Source organism: Oxyura jamaicensis, chromosome 4, assembly GCF_011077185.1.
Source record: "Oxyura jamaicensis isolate SHBP4307 breed ruddy duck chromosome 4, BPBGC_Ojam_1.0, whole genome shotgun sequence".
Taxonomy (NCBI): Eukaryota; Metazoa; Chordata; class Aves; order Anseriformes; family Anatidae; genus Oxyura; species Oxyura jamaicensis.
In genome coordinates this window covers 47,817,903-47,835,178 of record NC_048896.1, presented here as the reverse complement: position 1 = coordinate 47,835,178, position 17,276 = coordinate 47,817,903, and the positions used below count along the sequence as shown (strand labels likewise).

General features: G+C 39.8%; 1 protein-coding gene and 1 long non-coding RNA gene across 9 annotated transcripts in view; one reads left to right on the top strand and one right to left on the bottom strand.

Annotated features, from left to right (window-relative positions):
- The window catches only part of RAP1GDS1 (Rap1 GTPase-GDP dissociation stimulator 1), a 112,282-nt gene that overhangs the window by 94,153 nt on the left and 853 nt on the right, over positions 1 to 17,276 (top strand). For all 7 annotated transcript variants that reach the window (XM_035325328.1, XM_035325330.1, XM_035325331.1 and 4 more), the window contains 9 exons: positions 257 to 385; positions 2,792 to 2,917; positions 5,986 to 6,129; positions 6,400 to 6,531; positions 6,958 to 7,092; positions 8,656 to 8,781; positions 10,358 to 10,497; positions 12,254 to 12,380; positions 13,703 to 13,831. In XM_035325328.1, the coding sequence (XP_035181219.1) occupies positions 257 to 385; positions 2,792 to 2,917; positions 5,986 to 6,129; positions 6,400 to 6,531; positions 6,958 to 7,092; positions 8,656 to 8,781; positions 10,358 to 10,497; positions 12,254 to 12,380; positions 13,703 to 13,831 (1,188 nt within the window). The remainder of the gene's footprint in view (positions 1 to 256; positions 386 to 2,791; positions 2,918 to 5,985; positions 6,130 to 6,399; positions 6,532 to 6,957; positions 7,093 to 8,655; positions 8,782 to 10,357; positions 10,498 to 12,253; positions 12,381 to 13,702; positions 13,832 to 17,276) is intronic.
- LOC118166424 lies at positions 11,148 to 15,484 on the bottom strand. 2 transcript variants are annotated; one of them, XR_004750492.1, is made up of 4 exons: positions 14,408 to 15,484; positions 14,181 to 14,295; positions 12,155 to 12,534; positions 11,148 to 11,369 (listed from the first exon to the last, which is right to left on the bottom strand). It is a non-coding gene; the product is annotated as an uncharacterized LOC118166424 (long non-coding RNA). The 2 variants fall into 2 exon arrangements; XR_004750491.1 differs by having other exon boundaries at positions 14,181 to 15,484.

The window sequence follows — 17,276 nt, the reverse complement described above, 5'->3', positions numbered from 1 at the left end:
ACCAGTAGCTGCATAATTCACAATAGCTAACCACCAGAGCAGGAGGGAATAATTCTGGGAAGGTGTCCCATTGCCAGGGGAAGGGGGAATTCTGAGTCCATATCCCATGTCTGGATCAGATCCTAGTGTAGAGGAGACAGCCATTTTAATGCTGCTTAGGCTAGAAGTTGCTTTGTGTGAAAAATGCTTTTTTGATTTAAAGAATAATACTACAAACAGAAATACTAACTCATTGTTATACTTTCTTTTTATGTAGATACCCTGCAGTCGCAGCTTATCAATATGGGTGTTATTCCTACATTAGTGAAATTGTTGGGTATTCATTGCCAAAATGCAGCTCTGACAGAGATGTGCCTTGTTGCTTTTGGCAATTTAGCAGAACTTGGTAAGTCCGTAATATTAATCTCAAATTTACATCCAATTTTCTTAAAGTTAAATATTAAGAATAACAAGAGTCTTGCACTGATGCTTCTTCTATTCCTTCTGGTACATTCAAAATTTAAAGCGAGCAATTTCTGCTTATCTCTAAAACCCATAGTTGTCTCTTTCCTTCAGTAACTTAAATATATTTGGGTACTTAGTACACCTTATGTTTTATGTTAATGTTCTTCAATGCAACTAGGCACGTTTTAAATCACCAACAGTATTTCCTGAGCAGTATTTCCTACTTACAGTGAATTATTTATTAATAATACAAATAATGTATCCTGGTGCAGCTCCACAACATTGTATCAGGGTTAAATTGGGCTCATGGAAATCACTGAATGAAACTGAGACAGGCACAGTTTGTAAATCTGCCTATACAATATTATTTTAAGCGTTGAGTTTTCACATGTATTAGACTAAATACTTGCATATACAAATCATGAACAGTACCAAGCTAGAGATGGTATTTTTAAAAAGTTCACTTACAACTTCATTTAAATTGAAGTTTGTGATTGTGCTTTGATCCAGAGCCTTTGCAATCGCATTGATTTTCACTGGTAAATGAAAACTAAGTGTAAACCAGCAGGTTATTAGGTCCTGTATTTTATCGTTTGTGTTTTACATTGGTGTTGTTCTTTTGCTAACCTATCTTGTAGAGTTCTAGTCTTCTTATTTTTTATTTATTTATTTACTCTGGAGTGTAATAATATAGCAGTTAAGAGATCATCATCCTGAATTTCAAAGGACATTCAGCAACTCAAAATGTGAAAAATGTATCTTTGAGTTAGTACTATTTGGAGGCCTGAAGTTATTTAAAGTGACATATGTTCATAGTTTTCAAGGCCAGAGGGAATATTATGTCCTCATCTACTCTAGTCTGATCACACACATAATACTTTTATTCACAGGATGCAAGTTTGCATAATAAAACAACGACAGAAAGACTCATCGTAATAGCACTAAAGAAATGAGTAGATCAGAGGTCTTCGAGATAGGCACTGTGTATTGTGTCTGCACAGGAGAAAGTGTAATAAAACTCATTTACTGGAAGCTCTAGTGCTGCTCAAACACAACTAAATCCATACGGACATTAAATATAATAAATGGTATCTTTGCTGAGAAGAGCCAGCACTGTCCAGCTAGGCAAAAAAAGCCATGAGAAAGAAGCTCAATGGCAGCCATTTCCCTTCCTGTTCCTGGGTGGTGAAAACTAACGCTTGTTCTATAAGATTGGCACAAAATTAATTTAGCTTGTAATACTTTAATCTCCCTTAAGCAAAAGCTTAGTCAATCACATTTTAACTGTAATATTTTATTTTTGCCTTGTAACTTCAGGGAGTTTTATTGTTAGGTTGTCATCTTTCATCACTTAGAAAAGACAACTGCAATCCACAGATCCCTTGAGAAACATTAAATGAAACTCTTATTCTGTGTCAAAGCAGGGCAAAAACCCAATAGAGAGTAGTAGCTGTGCTTTTATAAATCCTGTAAAGGTCAAAAATCCACTTAGAATATGCTACACAGTCTTACATATAGAGAGAAAACAACAATGGGATGTATGGAAAAGGGTCTAGGTCATTCTGCAATTCCTGCTTATTCCTAATCATTGGTCAATTCTACATTAAAAGAATCCCTAATGATCCATTAGAGCAGTAGCAAAGGTGCTGGAAGGTTTTTTAACCACAGATGGTCCTCAGGAGGTGGCACCTGGAGAATGCAGAACACCAGTCTTACCATCTGCATCCCCTGTAAAACTGCCAGTGAAGAAGAATAAGATGCAGGCGATGGAGGAGGAGATGCTTTTGTTGAATCTACAATGTGTGAAGAACCATTATCTGCTGGCTAACCTCCTTGTAGCAAGCTAGCCTGTCTGCAAAGCTGCCTTATGTGATCTGTGCAGTATGAAACAGCCAAGTACAGATTTCAAAGGAAAAGTCACCATTGCAAAACCATGTAAAAATTAAAGCTTTCAGTATGACTTTTCATCTCTCCCATGAAAAATGCAGTATATAATCTGTGATTCTTCCTGTTAAGCTGAGGGTAATCAAAGACTTAATACATATTTTCATAACGTAACTGTTTCTATAGCTACCTTTACAATCTCTGGGGCAGAAACAGCCCCAACAGCCTTAATCATATATAGAGATATTTTTTAACAGTCTTAATCATAATTAAGTCAGTACATTTGTTTAGAAGCATTAGATATTTTTCTTTTCATTTAGTGACAAGCACAAGTCTATTGTTCTTGTCTGTGAAGAGCAGCATTAATCATCTTACTGAATAAACATGGTAACAGAGAAAAAATAGTTCTACCTTTTGATTTGTTTTGTTTACTTGATATGTTTTGTTTTTTTTTTCTTCACAGAGTCAAGTAAAGAGCAGTTTGCCTACACAAACATTGCTGAAGAGCTTGTGAAACTTTTCAAGAAACAAATAGAGCATGATAAAAAAGAGATGATCTTTGAAGTTCTGGCTCCCCTGGCAGAAAACGGTGAGAATTTTAATTTTAATCTTACAGTATTTTTATACCAAAATGTTATAAAGGAATGGATGTTGTTGTCTTTTTTAGGGACTAAAGGCAGAGTAACTGGCTGCTTGGTTCAGAAGTTTGCATGGTTGATCCTTGCGATGACAGTTTCAGATGAAGTGAATGTCAATTGTTTGAGCACATGACAGTGGCCTACAAATTGTTGATGCTGATTCCACCTCTGATTCACTCTTTGTATGATTATGTTATGTTTGATTTCCCTGTAACAGCAGTGGGAATATTAAAAGCAGCCTTTTAGAGGATTTCACATCTGTCTAGAAAATGCTGTGAATATCAAAGATGCCCATAAGAGCTTTTATATAATTTTCTCATGATAGGTGCTAGGAAGTACAGAGTAACTATCACACCTCTGTTTCATATTAATGTACAGTAATAATGAAGCACTATTTTGTAGAACTATTAAGTGTTATGCTGTCCTTCAGCACCATATTCTTCTCCTGTGTTTTGAGCACAGTCTATTTGATTGAAAAGTTACATTTTAGACTCGATGGAGCCTATTATTGGTAGTTACTTCTCTAAAGAGAACTCTGTTTTCCCCTTAAAGCTCACAAGAGGCTGTTGTAGTTCTGTAATCCCTGAGGAACAACAGAAAGAGCACCACAATTGGCTGAAGCATTCATAGTCCATTACAGCACCAATAAATCAGCCGCTACATCATTTCCTGGGATCTCAGAACCACCAACAGTTTCATTTCCTATGGAAATATTTTTACAAGGGGCAAGCTAATTGCAGAGCTAAGAGCAGGACACTCTCTGCTTACTATTCATTGAGAGATCATTTAAATTTAATTTGGGTGTTTGGTGGAATATATTACTATTAGCCCCAGGAGACCTAGGTTCGTTGTCTTGTTTGAGCAGTGAATGACAGTGATGTGTGCAGGATCATCCCTGCAGGATATTCCTCCAGAAGGACTTCTGAGTGGTTTTTATAATCTACCATCTGCCCTTAAGGGAAACTAAAAAATGAGCTAACCTGTGGAGCTAGTTCTGGACTGAAGCGGAAAGCAGCTCAGTATGAAGACAGCGCAGTATTTGATGGCTCTATACTTTGTTTTCATCAACTCAGGATTAAAACTTGTTTAAATGGAATAAATTCTTAGAATTGTAGATTCTGAAGATTTAAGTCTCATCCTACTCTTTTCAGTGTCTGTCTGTTTTGCATAGTATAAATCAAGATAAATTTCGACTTCAATTTAAAGAAATGGTAATGTCTATTTTCAGCAGTTATTTTGTCTTTTATTGGAAATGATATGTGAAACAGGATTCCTTCAGTTCTAAAAATGTGCATTTTGCCAAAATCTATTCATTTATTATATAATAAGTAGCATGCAGCTCTAAAATTGTTCCATCCTTGGGGACTGACGCAGAATTGGGTCCAACATTTTGAGAGTTTCACATATTTCAGTTCAAATGCTTAATTTTTCTGTGTGTTACGGTCACAGTAAACTTTGGGTTTACTGCTGCTGAACGTAACTCAGCCGCTGGCACGTTATGAGGTAGTCAGCTGAACTCTCTCACCGTGAAATCGAGGCATGCTCAGATGGGAGTGAGTTCACTGTGCTGGTATTGTTTAGGTGCTTTTTGCTGTAGATCATTGGCAATAGGCCAGCAGGCAAAAAGATCTAAATGAACAATTTACAGAATGGATTTGGGGGAGTTGTCTTGTTTGTTTGGTGGGGGAGGTGTTTTAGTTTTTGTTTTGTTTTGTTTTTAAGCACCCTGGTGCAGCAATTTATCTTTCAAATCACAGCAACCTGATGTTCTGCAACTTTTTAAGGACCTCAGTGCAAAAATACCTATTTAAAAAATCCCAATTGAATATTTTGTGTTCCCTAACAAAGTTCATGAGAAGGCCAGCTGCTTTGAGAGAAACAATTTCAGTCAGGCAAAAAGCCTAGCAACAGCAGTAAATGGAGAGAATCAGACACATCCTTCACCAGAGGTATGACACCTCCTCACCCAATTGTCGCTTGTGGGGAAAAAAAAAAAAAAGGCATCCACAGCTTTGGCCTTTAAAAACATTTTAACTTGGGCTAAACTCTTTACCGTTAAAACACCATCTCATGCAGAAAACTATGCACTGTCCATTTGTTTGGACACTTCTGCAGAGCTTCTTTTGTCTAAAGTCAGTATGAAAAAACTACCAGAATCACTTTCATGTAACAAAACGACACGACACAGCATCAGACAACCTGCCATTTCCTCTTAACAGAAAGGGAAATTAGGCATGTAAAAGAGGAGATGCCCAGCTCCAGTCGCCGGGGGAAAAAAAAAGTGTTTAAAATTGTGTTGTAGAAACAGAGAAAATGTTGCTTCCAAATCCTATTTTACCACCTGAACAACATGTTCATCACCTTCTCTGTTGAGCCTTATTGCTAATAACTAAGCAATGAGTTTGCCGTACCAGTTTTCAGGTTTTCTTCGATCACAAGTTTCTTTCCCAGCCCAGCCTGCTGGATTTGGCCTTGCTGTACTCTTCCTGCAGCCTTTTCAACAAAGGCCAGAAACCTTGGCTCAGCGGAAAGAAATAGGTGACTAATTGCTCTGAAATTTCATCAAAAAGCTTTGTATTTTATACTTGCATGTCTCTGGGAAGTCAGTAGTTCTTCTGCAGATGAAATAGAAGGTGAGACGTTAGGTTTGTTCTGCAGCACAGTCCAAAGTCTTTGGAGATCCCAAACACAGCACAGCCCTTATGAGCATGCTGTGTAAGGACTGTGATGCCAGATGTTTTCTGCAGATAAATTTGCTCATTTTTGAGAACAGAAGAGCAGCTCCACACTGTTTCACAGTGTGTAGATGTGGTTTAAAGGCAGTCCAGAGCTGGGGGAGCACCTGGCAGATGAGCAGTGACGGAAGTTGACCCTGAGAATGTACAATAAATAAGTTGCACTGACAAGCTGTCAGTGAAAACACTTGGCATTGCTACATCTGTTTGCTGTCCCGCATGCAGGTACAATAGATGTGTTTAAAATCATAATGTTGACTCCTCCTATCCATGCTGTTCTTCAGATGTCATTAAACTGCAGCTGGTTGAAGCAGGCTTGGTGGAGTGCTTACTTGAGATTGTCCAGAAGACTGTGGATAGTGACAAAGAGGATGATGTTGCAGAGCTTAAAACAGCTTCAGATCTTATGGTTTTATTATTGCTTGGAGGTAAGTACAGTGTAAGTACCATTTGCCTTCTGCAAAGCAACAGCAGACACCTGTATACCATTTGGCTGCTGAAGTTTACTATTTATTAAACAAATTTATAAATAACCTAAAGGACCTGCCATTTAACATATAGTAGGTCAGATTTTCTCTCATCTGATTGCAGGACTGGATAAATTGTAGTGAAGCCAGCAGAACTTGACACACATAAAGAGAAGAATTCTCCCTAACGTTTTTTTGGCTTGCTGACAAAGCTTTGCCTTTTTATTCCAGATGAATCCATGCAAAAGTTATTTGAAGGAGGAAAAGGCAGCGTGTTCCAAAGAGTGCTTTCGTGGATTCCTTCCAATAGCCATCAGCTACAGCTTGCAGGAGCATTGGCTATTGCAAATTTTGCCAGAAATGGTAAGAATATGCTATAGTATCTTGCATGTATTTATTTGCGCCTTTCTGTCATGCTACATCTGTACAGATACACAGAAAACGTGTGCAGTGTTAAAGCTAGTATGAAGCTATACAGCAACATTCGTAGTTTTATACTTTAAAATCCTGGAAAGTGTTAAACCAACTTTAAAAAAATAAATAATTAAATTAAACCTTTCACATTTGTAATAGACGTATAGGAGATTTCTGCCTTCTTCCGTGTTTCTCATATCACTATTCTAAATTTGTCATGAGCACTGCAACTCCCGTTGATGATGGTGGTCAAATTCTCCAGCAATAAAATCTAGAAAGGAGCAGGGAAGTGACAATTCTGTTCTTAAAAAGCTCAAATAAAAATCTTAGTAATATTCTTTCATTTGTAAGTGACAATTGTCTCATCTTGCACAGACGGAAACTGCATCCATATGGTGGATAATGGCATAGTTCAAAAGCTGATGGATCTGCTAGACAGACATGTCGAAGACGGAAACGTAACTGTGCAGCACGCAGCCCTGAGTGCGCTCAGAAACCTGGCTATTCCTGGTAAGCCTCCCTTTGCATTGCTAATTGCACGGATGTGAAATTCTGTTCTCCCCCTGCAAGCCCCAGGGGCTGAGGGTGGGAGCACTGACTGACACTTCTGGAGGCAGGTCAGCCCGCTGCTTTTCATTCAGGCCCAGAATTGCTTTTTGTAGTTTTTGCACAGCAGATGCAGCCAGCAGTTTTAAATAAATCACAGACCCCTCAGCCATCCTTTGGCCACTTTGAACCCACGGTATCATCCCCTACCAAGGAAAGGGCAGCTTTGTGGCAGGCATGGAGCTGAGGCCTCAGATAGGATTTCTCAAAACCTTCCATGCAGAGCACTGCATTTTTTCATTTGTTCCATTTGGGTTCTCTTCCACAGCTGAGGGTCCCCAGCAGACAGCAGTGCCCAAATTACAGGGAGATGCAGTGTTTCAGTAACTCCTAAAGCTTTGACAGTTCAGAAGTTAGAGCTGGAGCTGTACTGTTGGAATAGCCAACCTGTTCCAATTGGTCACTGTTTGCAGGCAATGAACCGAATGCTAATTTTGTCATTTTTAATAACTCCACTTGTGTGAGTTTTGATTACCCAAATGTAAAAGACAGATTACCTGCACATAAAAACAAAACAAGCCTATAATAATTATAGATGCTTTCTGGTACAAGGCCACAAAATAAGCCTTTTATCCATTTAACCTTATTTTACTATTTCCAGTTTTGACTAAGAGTAATTTTCTAAAAATGATTGTGCATACATACTAAACCCATGCAGCTTTAGTGGCACGCCACTTGCTTATATTTCTTGGGTAGTTCTTTTAACTTACATCGGTTGGAAAGCTTCCCTGTAGCCTATGCTCAGGGATGTCAGCCAGAGACCTAAACAAGATTTAATGGATATTGTTACAGAAAAATGAGCAAGGAATAATTGGCCCCATGATGAACTGCTTGTTAAACACTACTTTGAATATGAAATAAGTTTTTTGTTTTTTTTTCTAAGTACAATATTAGCCCAAGCTTGCACCTTACATGGATTTCAGAGAGCTCCATGGGAGTGGAGAAATTAGACTAGTGGAAGGGATGAAAGACAGGTTGGGGAGGCCTTACCAGGACTTCAGACATGTCAGGCCACAGTGTTTTTTTGTGTAAAGTATTGGAACTGGGTATGAGGTTGCTCTGCTAATTGGATGTGTTAGTTTCTTTATGAGAAACACAAGAGTTGTTGGGAATCAGAGATGTTTCTCCATATTTTGGGGCACAGGTAAGTTGTAGCCTGGGCTTCTGCTTGGTTCATTTTGTGGAGGACTCCCAAGGTGGAGAAGTCTAGCCTTCAGTTCATGGTCAGGGTGAACACTGGAGATTAGTTATGCATGCTGGGACAAAGCACTGCATTTCATACCTGCATCTTAGCAACCCCAACATTTTTCTAAAACACAGCATTGTCAGCACACGCTCACGTTCCTGAGGTCTGTGTTCACAAGCTATTTTTCAAACTGTCTTAAAAATTGCATCAAGACTATCTTGGAAATAAATTGCACGTTCCAGAAATGTTCTTGAGATCGTTCCTGTTCTTTATTCATGCAGTTGTAAATAAGGCTAAGATGCTATCCGCTGGCGTTGCAGAAGCAGTATTGAAATTTCTCAGATCGGAGATGCCCCCTGTTCAATTCAAGCTGCTGGGAACATTAAGAATGTTAATAGATGCACAAGGTAAAAATAAGCTGTTCTCTATGTTAAGTAATTCTCTTTGGTTCAGTCTGTGATATACTGCTAAGAGAGAAGAGAAGCAGAGGGGGTTTTTATTGTTTGTTTTTTTGTTGTTGTTGTTGCTGTTGTTTGTTCTTTTTAATTTTAAGCCTGAGTTCTTGGAATAAACCTAATACATATGCAAAGGGAGAGAAAATGTGGGTTGACTTTTTCTCAGCACTCCTAAATTGACTACTAGGGACCCTCAGAATAGGTGTCAAATGCTTATTTACTTTTGTACTTCAGAACTCTCCTACACTGTCACATTATGAGTATGCGTTGAGGCGTGGGAGTTTTAAGCTACCACTCCAGCTTTGCTGTTCACTTGCTGCATTTTCTAGCTGTACCTAGCTTCTTGGAGCACACTACTGCACTTGCTAATTGATAAGCTGCAATTTCAAAATGAGCATGCACCTTTCAGTTCTGCCTCTTGTTCTGTGCCTAAGATCTGTATTTATTAAATCAGACATCAAAAAAAAAGTTATTAATGAGATAATTAGCCAAGTATTTATTTTTGACCTAGTAGAGCAGATTTTTTTTCAAAAGATCCATTGCAGTTCTAGCATAGCTACTAGCTGTGAAATAGAAATTTAATTGAAGAAACTTATGCAACTTAACATCTTGTTGTGGTTTAACCCGGCCAGCAGCTGAACACCACGCAGCCATTCGCTCACCCTCCCCCCTCCTTCTCTGGGATGGGGGGGAGAAACAGGAAAGTGAAGCCTGTGAGTTGAGATAAAGACAGATTATTAAGACAGGAAAATAATAATAATAACAGTACTACTACTAATAATGTGTATGAAACAAGTGATGCACAATGCAATTGCTCACCACCTGCTGACCAATGCCCAGCCTATCCCCGAGCAGCCAGCCTCCTCCCCCCCGGCTAGCCACCCCTAGATATTGTTCAGCATGACGTCAGATGGTATGGAATACCCCTTTGGCCAGTTTGGGTCAGCTGTCCTGGGTTTGTCCCCTCCCAGCTCTTGCTGCACCCCCAGCCTGCCCGCTGGCAGGACAGAGCGAGGAGCTGAAAAGTCCTTGGCTTAGTATAAGCACTGCCCTGCAGCAATTAAAACATCAGCATGTTATCAGCACTCTTCTCATCCTAATCCAAAACATAGCACCCTACCAGCTACTAGGAGGAAAAATAACTCTGTCCTAACTGAAACCAGGACACATCTACGAAGCCTAATCTAACTGACAACAGTGGTGCTTTCTTTTTAAATTTTTGAGTTGGCTCACCTAGGAGTGTGACACCACCTTTATTTTCACCACTGTTAATCCATGCACAAGCCTCTAACTGGGCTGAATTAACTGAGTTTTACTTGGGAACTGGGTTATGAGTGCTTTTGGTATTTTGTTTCCATTTTGGCTTTACTTGCTTCCATGCAACCTCAACTTTTCACACTGTTAGCTCAAGCTGGCAAAGTTCTATTTAAACTCCTTCTAGTTAGTGACTTTCAGCTTATTTTTCTAACACTTCCTTTAAAAAAAATGACAACTTTTCTGTTGTGTTGTTGGCTCCGGCAACATGTAGCAGAAGCAGCTGAACAGCTGGGAAAAAATGCAAAGCTGGTGGAACGACTGGTGGAGTGGTGTGAAGCCAAGGATCACGCGGGTGTGATGGGAGAGTCAAACAGACTACTGTCTGCACTTATACGACACAGCAAATCAAAAGTAAGTGAGTGGCGAAAATTTCAGCTTGTAAGTACAAAGAGTTACCTTTGCACTTCGTATCATTAGTAGCCAAGGCCTCTGGTACGTAATATTTCTAGAAAGCCAGGTTGCTTAATTCATATGTTGGTTAATTCATACGTTACATCCTCTCTGCCTCCAGGACTTGCCAGTCAGACTCAAGCACCAGGTTTAAACAGTCACTGGAGCTATGTGGGGAAAAACATAGAAACAAAGCAAAACAGTCACAGAGTTGCAGGCCAATTAAAGAACGTTGTTAGGGTGAATGTGGCTCAGTCTTGACCCGTTTGAATTTGCGTTGTATCCTGTAGAAGTTTAGCATGCCCTATTTTCTACTTTATGATGATATATCTAAGGAGTCATTGCATTCAATCGTTATTATCTTTCTAGATAGATAGATATCAAATAGGTATTCACAGAATAAACGTGTTTGGTAGAAGAAAATGTAGAGCTGAGAAGGTGGGTTTGTTTTTTGCTTTTTTTTTAAATGCTTTTACTGCCCTCTAGGTTTGGATATGGGTACAACTGGTTCTTTACTGCACATTACATTTGTATTCATTTTTTTTTTAATTTAAAAGTATTTCGACTAGTATTTAGAAAGACAGTGGTGGTTTAGGAAACTTGTATCCCATTTTAAAAAAAGGAGTAGGTACTTGTCAGTTAAACTACACTGGTACTGAACCTGACTGCTGTCATCTCTTATCTGCTTGGTACTGCCTTTTGGAGGGTGATGTTCACCTATAAAATCATTACAATTTTCATGTCAGGGCATACAGCCAAAATTGTCCACCAACTCAAGTAGAAATTAGCAGTTCCCAGAGTATTCCAGGAAGTCTCAAAACCTTTTTGGATTTCTACCAGAAAAATCACAAATAAGAAGAAGCATCATTGCAAGTAAGGAAAAGTATAAATATATATATACATATTTTTAATATATATACACGTTTTATATATATATACACATATATACCTGTATATGTCATTCAGAAAAGAATAAATTTTTAAAAAGTTAAATTATTGAGTCATTCAGCTGTGACTTGCACCGCAAGCATCCTCAATATGATAACTAGAAGTATTTCAGTTTTCAAGGTTATGATCATATTGTGTCTGTTTGCTTGCACAAAAAATGTCACTGCATAGTCTGTGCAAGCACTGGCCTCTAAGTCCTTCTAAACACACGTAACAGTTAATGAGTTTTGGCTTGTGGTTGGTGTTTAGAGGGGATATATCCTTTGAATGGAAATTCAACACTATCTTTCAAAATTTAAACTGGATTCTTATTCCAAGAAATAACTATTTCAAAACTTTGCACCCTCAGAACAAATAAATAGTTTTAAAAAATAATAAAAAAAAATATTTGGACTGTTGCCCTTTGGCATGCAAAGTTACCTGACTTTCAGTCAATGTTTTGCAAGTATTTTTGCACATATAACTGTGAAAACTTAGATTAGGTGCAAACTAATTTTTAATGATAATGTACAGGTAAATCAAAGACCTAAAACGCCATAGATGGTTAACTGGCGTGGTTTGACAGGTCCATCTTATAATTAGAATAATTACAGATAATTTATAGGCTTATGTACATATACATCTATGTATAAAGTTCTTCCCTGTCCATACAACCAATGAGTAGCCTTACCTGGAGATAACACAGCATCGGTGACAACTTTGTTATTTAATAGTTTGTGTGCACTGCAGAATCTTTTTATTATTATTATTTCTATGCTATTTCTTTTAGGATGTCATTAGGACCATTGTACAGAGCGGTGGCATCAAGCATTTAGTAACCATGGCGACCAGTGAACATGTAATAATGCAAAACGAAGCTCTTGTTGCGCTGGCACTAATAGCAGCTCTAGAGTTAGGTGAGTATCCCAGAGGTTAACTCTGCCTGCGTTCTTCTGAGTCTGTGCCCATGAGAATCACAGGGGGAGTCGTGCGAGCGTCTTTTGCAACGTAGAGCAGGCTGCTTCTTCCACCGGCCTTTCGGCAGCACGGAAATACATGGCAAGTCATGCACTGACAGGAAATAAGGTTAAGCAGAAAACTGGAGCTTGCTCGTGATACAGTTCCTACTCCATTATTCTGGTAGGTAGACACAATCTAGAACACCCTCTAACAGATCTCAGATTTGGGGTAATACCCCAAAGGCTAACTATTTTAGAGTGGAGACTGTATGACCTAGGTCTGCGTGCACTGGAATGGTTAATCCCCTTTCGAGAGGGCTTATCGAAGTAAAGCTTTCACTTGCCTAATCCGTGAGAGCTAAAGAATACATACAGAGGTGGATGATGCCCCCAAATGTCATTATTATTACTAAATTCCACAGAAATAGATGCAAGAGTTGCCATATGAAGGCTGAGATGAGTACATGTCTTGACCTGCCTTTGTAATACTTCAGCTTACCAAACAAAGAAGGGTAAATGCCCACTGGGGGCTTTATTTCTCCCGTTTGCTTGCTTGTTAACTAAGATGATGATCTAAACAAGCAATATTACGTATTTTTGTTCTTGATTTCATCTCTTGTCATGGTGTACTAGCAAAATGCTACTTTCACCTTCCCAGTCACTGCCAATGCATCAGGGAATTGTTTTGTTTTAACTGAAAGGAAAAAATGCTTGTAATTACATGACACTTCTAACCCTTGTCCTGCATTCAGACGTTTATAAAGGTTCTGAGGCCGAATTCAGTATATTAATGTTTCTTAGAAAACTACAGAGGACATAACTCATATTCTGATCTTGCAAAGCTTTTCACGGTCTTAATAATGGATCTCTCTACCCCGGAGTCAAGAATTACACTGCCTGTATTTAAGTTAGACAAAGTTTTCAAAAGCAAATTCAGGCAGTGAAAGTCTTGAAAGCTTACATATTTCAGGTGTTGGCTTAAATAGCTAGAAAGCCAGGCAGATTTTCCATCAGCTCACTGCACGTTTAAGATTAGATTTTGTTATTAAACTCTGTAATTGTCCTTTCAAGCAGTTAGACTATTTTGCATTTTTATAGCAAGAGTTGTGATTCCTATCATCATACCATCTGATGCATGCTTCAGTTTTATGCCAGTGAGCTATGTACCACAGCACCAATTTCAGTACGGTGAGAGATCCATGTTTCAGCAAGCGGCTAAAACACTGAAGTATCAAGCCAAGCGGCACTTCCAGGTTTACAAGTTTTCACTTGTATTTCAGTCACTGCCGAAAAGGACCTTGAAAACGCTCAGCTCGTTCAGATTCTACACAGGCTGCTCTCAGATGACAGGAGTGCTCCAGAAATAAAATACAACTCCATGGTGCTGATCTGTGCCCTTATAGGATCCGGTGAGTATTCAGGAGGGGCTGCTTTTCCAAGAGACTTTTATTGTAACGTTTTTGTGGCCTGAACTTGGAGCACATGCAAATGCACTTAGTCTTTGTTTCTGTTCACAGTCATGTACACAGAATGGTTTGATTTACTATGACACTTTATTTATAGTGTCAAGAAAAAGGCTATTAACTCAGTTTTGGATATTAACTGCCAAAATTGGATTCAGGCTTCTGTAGTTTGCAAATAGCTCAAACTTCCAGGAGCTATCTGCAAGTTTTACAGGAGAAAAACAAAAAACACCTTTAACTGTACAGTGTCAGGCTCTCTGTGCAAACATGCAGGTAACAAGAACTTAATTTTTACCTTTAGCTGTAAGCTCCCTGTAATTGATGGGTGCTGGCTGGTTTTTGGGTTTTGTTTTCTATCTTCAAGTAAAATTAGGTGGAAGAGAAGTTTGCAAGGCACCTCCTTTAAATTCCTACAACAACAGAACGAAGTAACAAAAAAAAAAAAAAAAAAAAAAAGGAATATGGGCAGGGACACAAGTGAGCACTTAGTACAGCAGGTAGGCTGTAGTCCTGCTCACTGACCTTGCTAGGAAGAGTCCTTCCCTTGGCAGCCCTCAGCGTGCTCTGAGTACAACTGTATGTGGTTATTTTGAAAGACAAGCACACCATGCTCTAACACATGCCAGGGCTGGACACTAAACTCTCTTCTTTCTGAGGTAACCCTCTGGCAATGGTCAGATTGCTTTGAGGATAGTGAAGAAGCAGGCTATGGCTTGAAATTGCAACTTCACACCTCTGCCTGGGCAAAGAGGGAGGGGAGAAATGGAGCAGAGTATCATGAAGAAATTGGATCCCCAGCTGAGGATCCAAGAAGTGGACAAGTTTCTTTCACTCAGTCCTTCAAAGACTATTTAGTCTATGGAAGGAGACCAAATTTCATGTGAGAAAAAAAATCAGAAATTTACAAACAACTAAGGGACAAAGAACTGTATTTAAAGTGCAGAAAGATAGAATGTCAGTACCTGTTCAGTACCCGTCTCTGCGCATGGCTTCAGGAGTGTGAAACAGCTGAAGATTTGCCAGAGATGAGTTCACAGCAATTCAGCTGAATTGATTAAAAAGTTATAGCTACATGCGTGCTGTCTGGAAACAAAGCTGCTTTTCCTATATAGAGTTCACCACACCAACTGCAAGGCTGGTGAACCCCTATGGTCATGGTGGCCCATGCATCCATGCTAGTGACTGCTGTATTACTGACATCTTAAAGGAACTAATACATATATTTTTAGAGCAATATATACACCTCAGTGTATAAAAAAGTGTGCTCAAAGTTTGCTAACAAGCCTCAGCTCCCACTAAGCATTTGCTTTAATGCTAAGACACATCATTTAGGTTTTACTCACGGCCCTCTTATCTTAAGCCATTTTGTGCTTGGAGTTATCCATCCATTTTAGAGCAGAAGCCCTTCTGCAGAGGTTCCCTCAGCCTCATTGCAATGCTCTCGTGATGCTCCCATGGCTTCCAGCTAAAATAATCATCCTCAGAAATTCTGCTCAACACTTGCATTTTCACTTCCCTGAGTCTTGTCGCCTGCAAGATAGACAGCATTATTTAAAGTCAAATAACCATCTCTATTCCACTAGAGTAAGGAGGGGTCTTCCCTTATTATTTTTTTTCCAGAGTTATCCAGCTGGCAGAGGTCAGTCTGCCACCACACTGCAGGTTTTGCATAGACAAGAGGCATCTTAGCATTCTCCCAGCGAGCAGGCAGCACATTACTGCAATACACAGCTGTGAGGTTAGGGCCCCGCACTGGGCTGACCCAGTGGCCAGCCCTGCGTCTTGATGAACAGACCTATGTAACAATAGCCAGTATATAAAAACAATAACTGAGCAACCTGGTATTAACTTTTAATCCCCCCCCATCTGATTTTTAACCAGGGGAGGAAGGCAGTGCAATCACAAAGTTTTCTCTCCGTGCATGAGAAAATATGAAATACATTTCTTCCAGCCCTGCTGCCGCTAACATTTCTGCCACCGTCTCCACACAACGAGTATTTATGTTTACAAGTTCCCATGTTCTACTGCAAACAGAGCCGTAGTTCCACAACAGCTAGAAAGTGGTTGTACTGTTTTTAATTATTGGTAAGTTTAAATCTCCAGTGCCTGCTGTTACGATCCTTCATTACAGGGTATCTGGCGTCGTATTTAACCTGATACTGCCAACAGCTGTGCTTTAGCATAGCTATGCATGCATAAATGGGACTTTTTTGCCATCTGGAAGTTGCTGTTGCAACTGAATGAATGGCTGGAAAGAGGGAATAATGAAGACAACAGAGAATGGAAACGTGTAACCTAAGGAATAAGCAAAAGCAGAGCATTCCTAGCTAGCACAGTCACGTCTGTGTGTGAGGGTCCCAGGAATCTGGATTCTGAGCACAACCAATCAGTCACAGCAAGCTCCTGAGAGGTAGTTCAGTAACATCTGCTTAAAGACGATGGTATCTTAGAAGCAGAAAGAGGAAGGAAAGCGCTTACACAGCATAAGCACCCCGAGAGCTTTGCTGACACTACCCGCTATGTACCAGTTCCCAGGTGCACGGCAGTGCGAGAGCTCCTAACTCCCACGCAGCAGGGGATTAAACTGAAAGAAAACTGAAAACTTGTGAACAAGAAAGTTGGCAGGGAAAACAAATGGACAAAGTGTGCTTTTCTGTCCAAAGGAAAAGCACTAAATATGCATAGCTAATCTGAAACAGATGGTTGGGATTCCTCCCAGGAAGCTCAGGGATTAGGCCCCCAGCAGCACCTGGGAACCAAAAAATACCTGTAGGTGTTTGCTGCTGAGTGAGAGCTCACCAGAATGGACTAAACAGGGCATGAAACAACACCAGCTGCTTTGGCTCTTAACTGTGGGATGCCTAGAACACAGGGCTCCAAGTAAACGCTCCACGTTGTATTTTTTGTGAATTGCATTGTCTAGGTTGTTTCCAACCTGGCCATACTGACACAACGTATGATGCAATCAAGGATCAGAACTGCAGCTCAGTGTCACACTTGCAAGTCAAAGACAAATGCTGTACACACGTGCACAGAGCACAGCGTATTGCCCGAGGTGTTGTGCTGTCACGTGCAGAGCTGAACCATAGGTGGACAGCTAGCAGCAACCAAGCGGTGACATGGCCAGTAAAGAACTCTCTCACCCTCTTCACACTCCCCCACAAACAACCAGAGCTGATTTACTGCAGACAAACTACGCAGCGAACCCTCCAGGCAAGCTCATTCACTCAATCAGACCAGTTTAAGTAATAAAGCAGAAAAATAATCCATTAAAAAAATACTTCCTAAGCATCTCTTTTGGAGGACTTACCAGGCAGCAGCTTCATCCTTCACGTCTACCTGAAATCCGTGGAGCCTGGGCATGCCCTCGGCCCAGGGAGTTCTCACCATC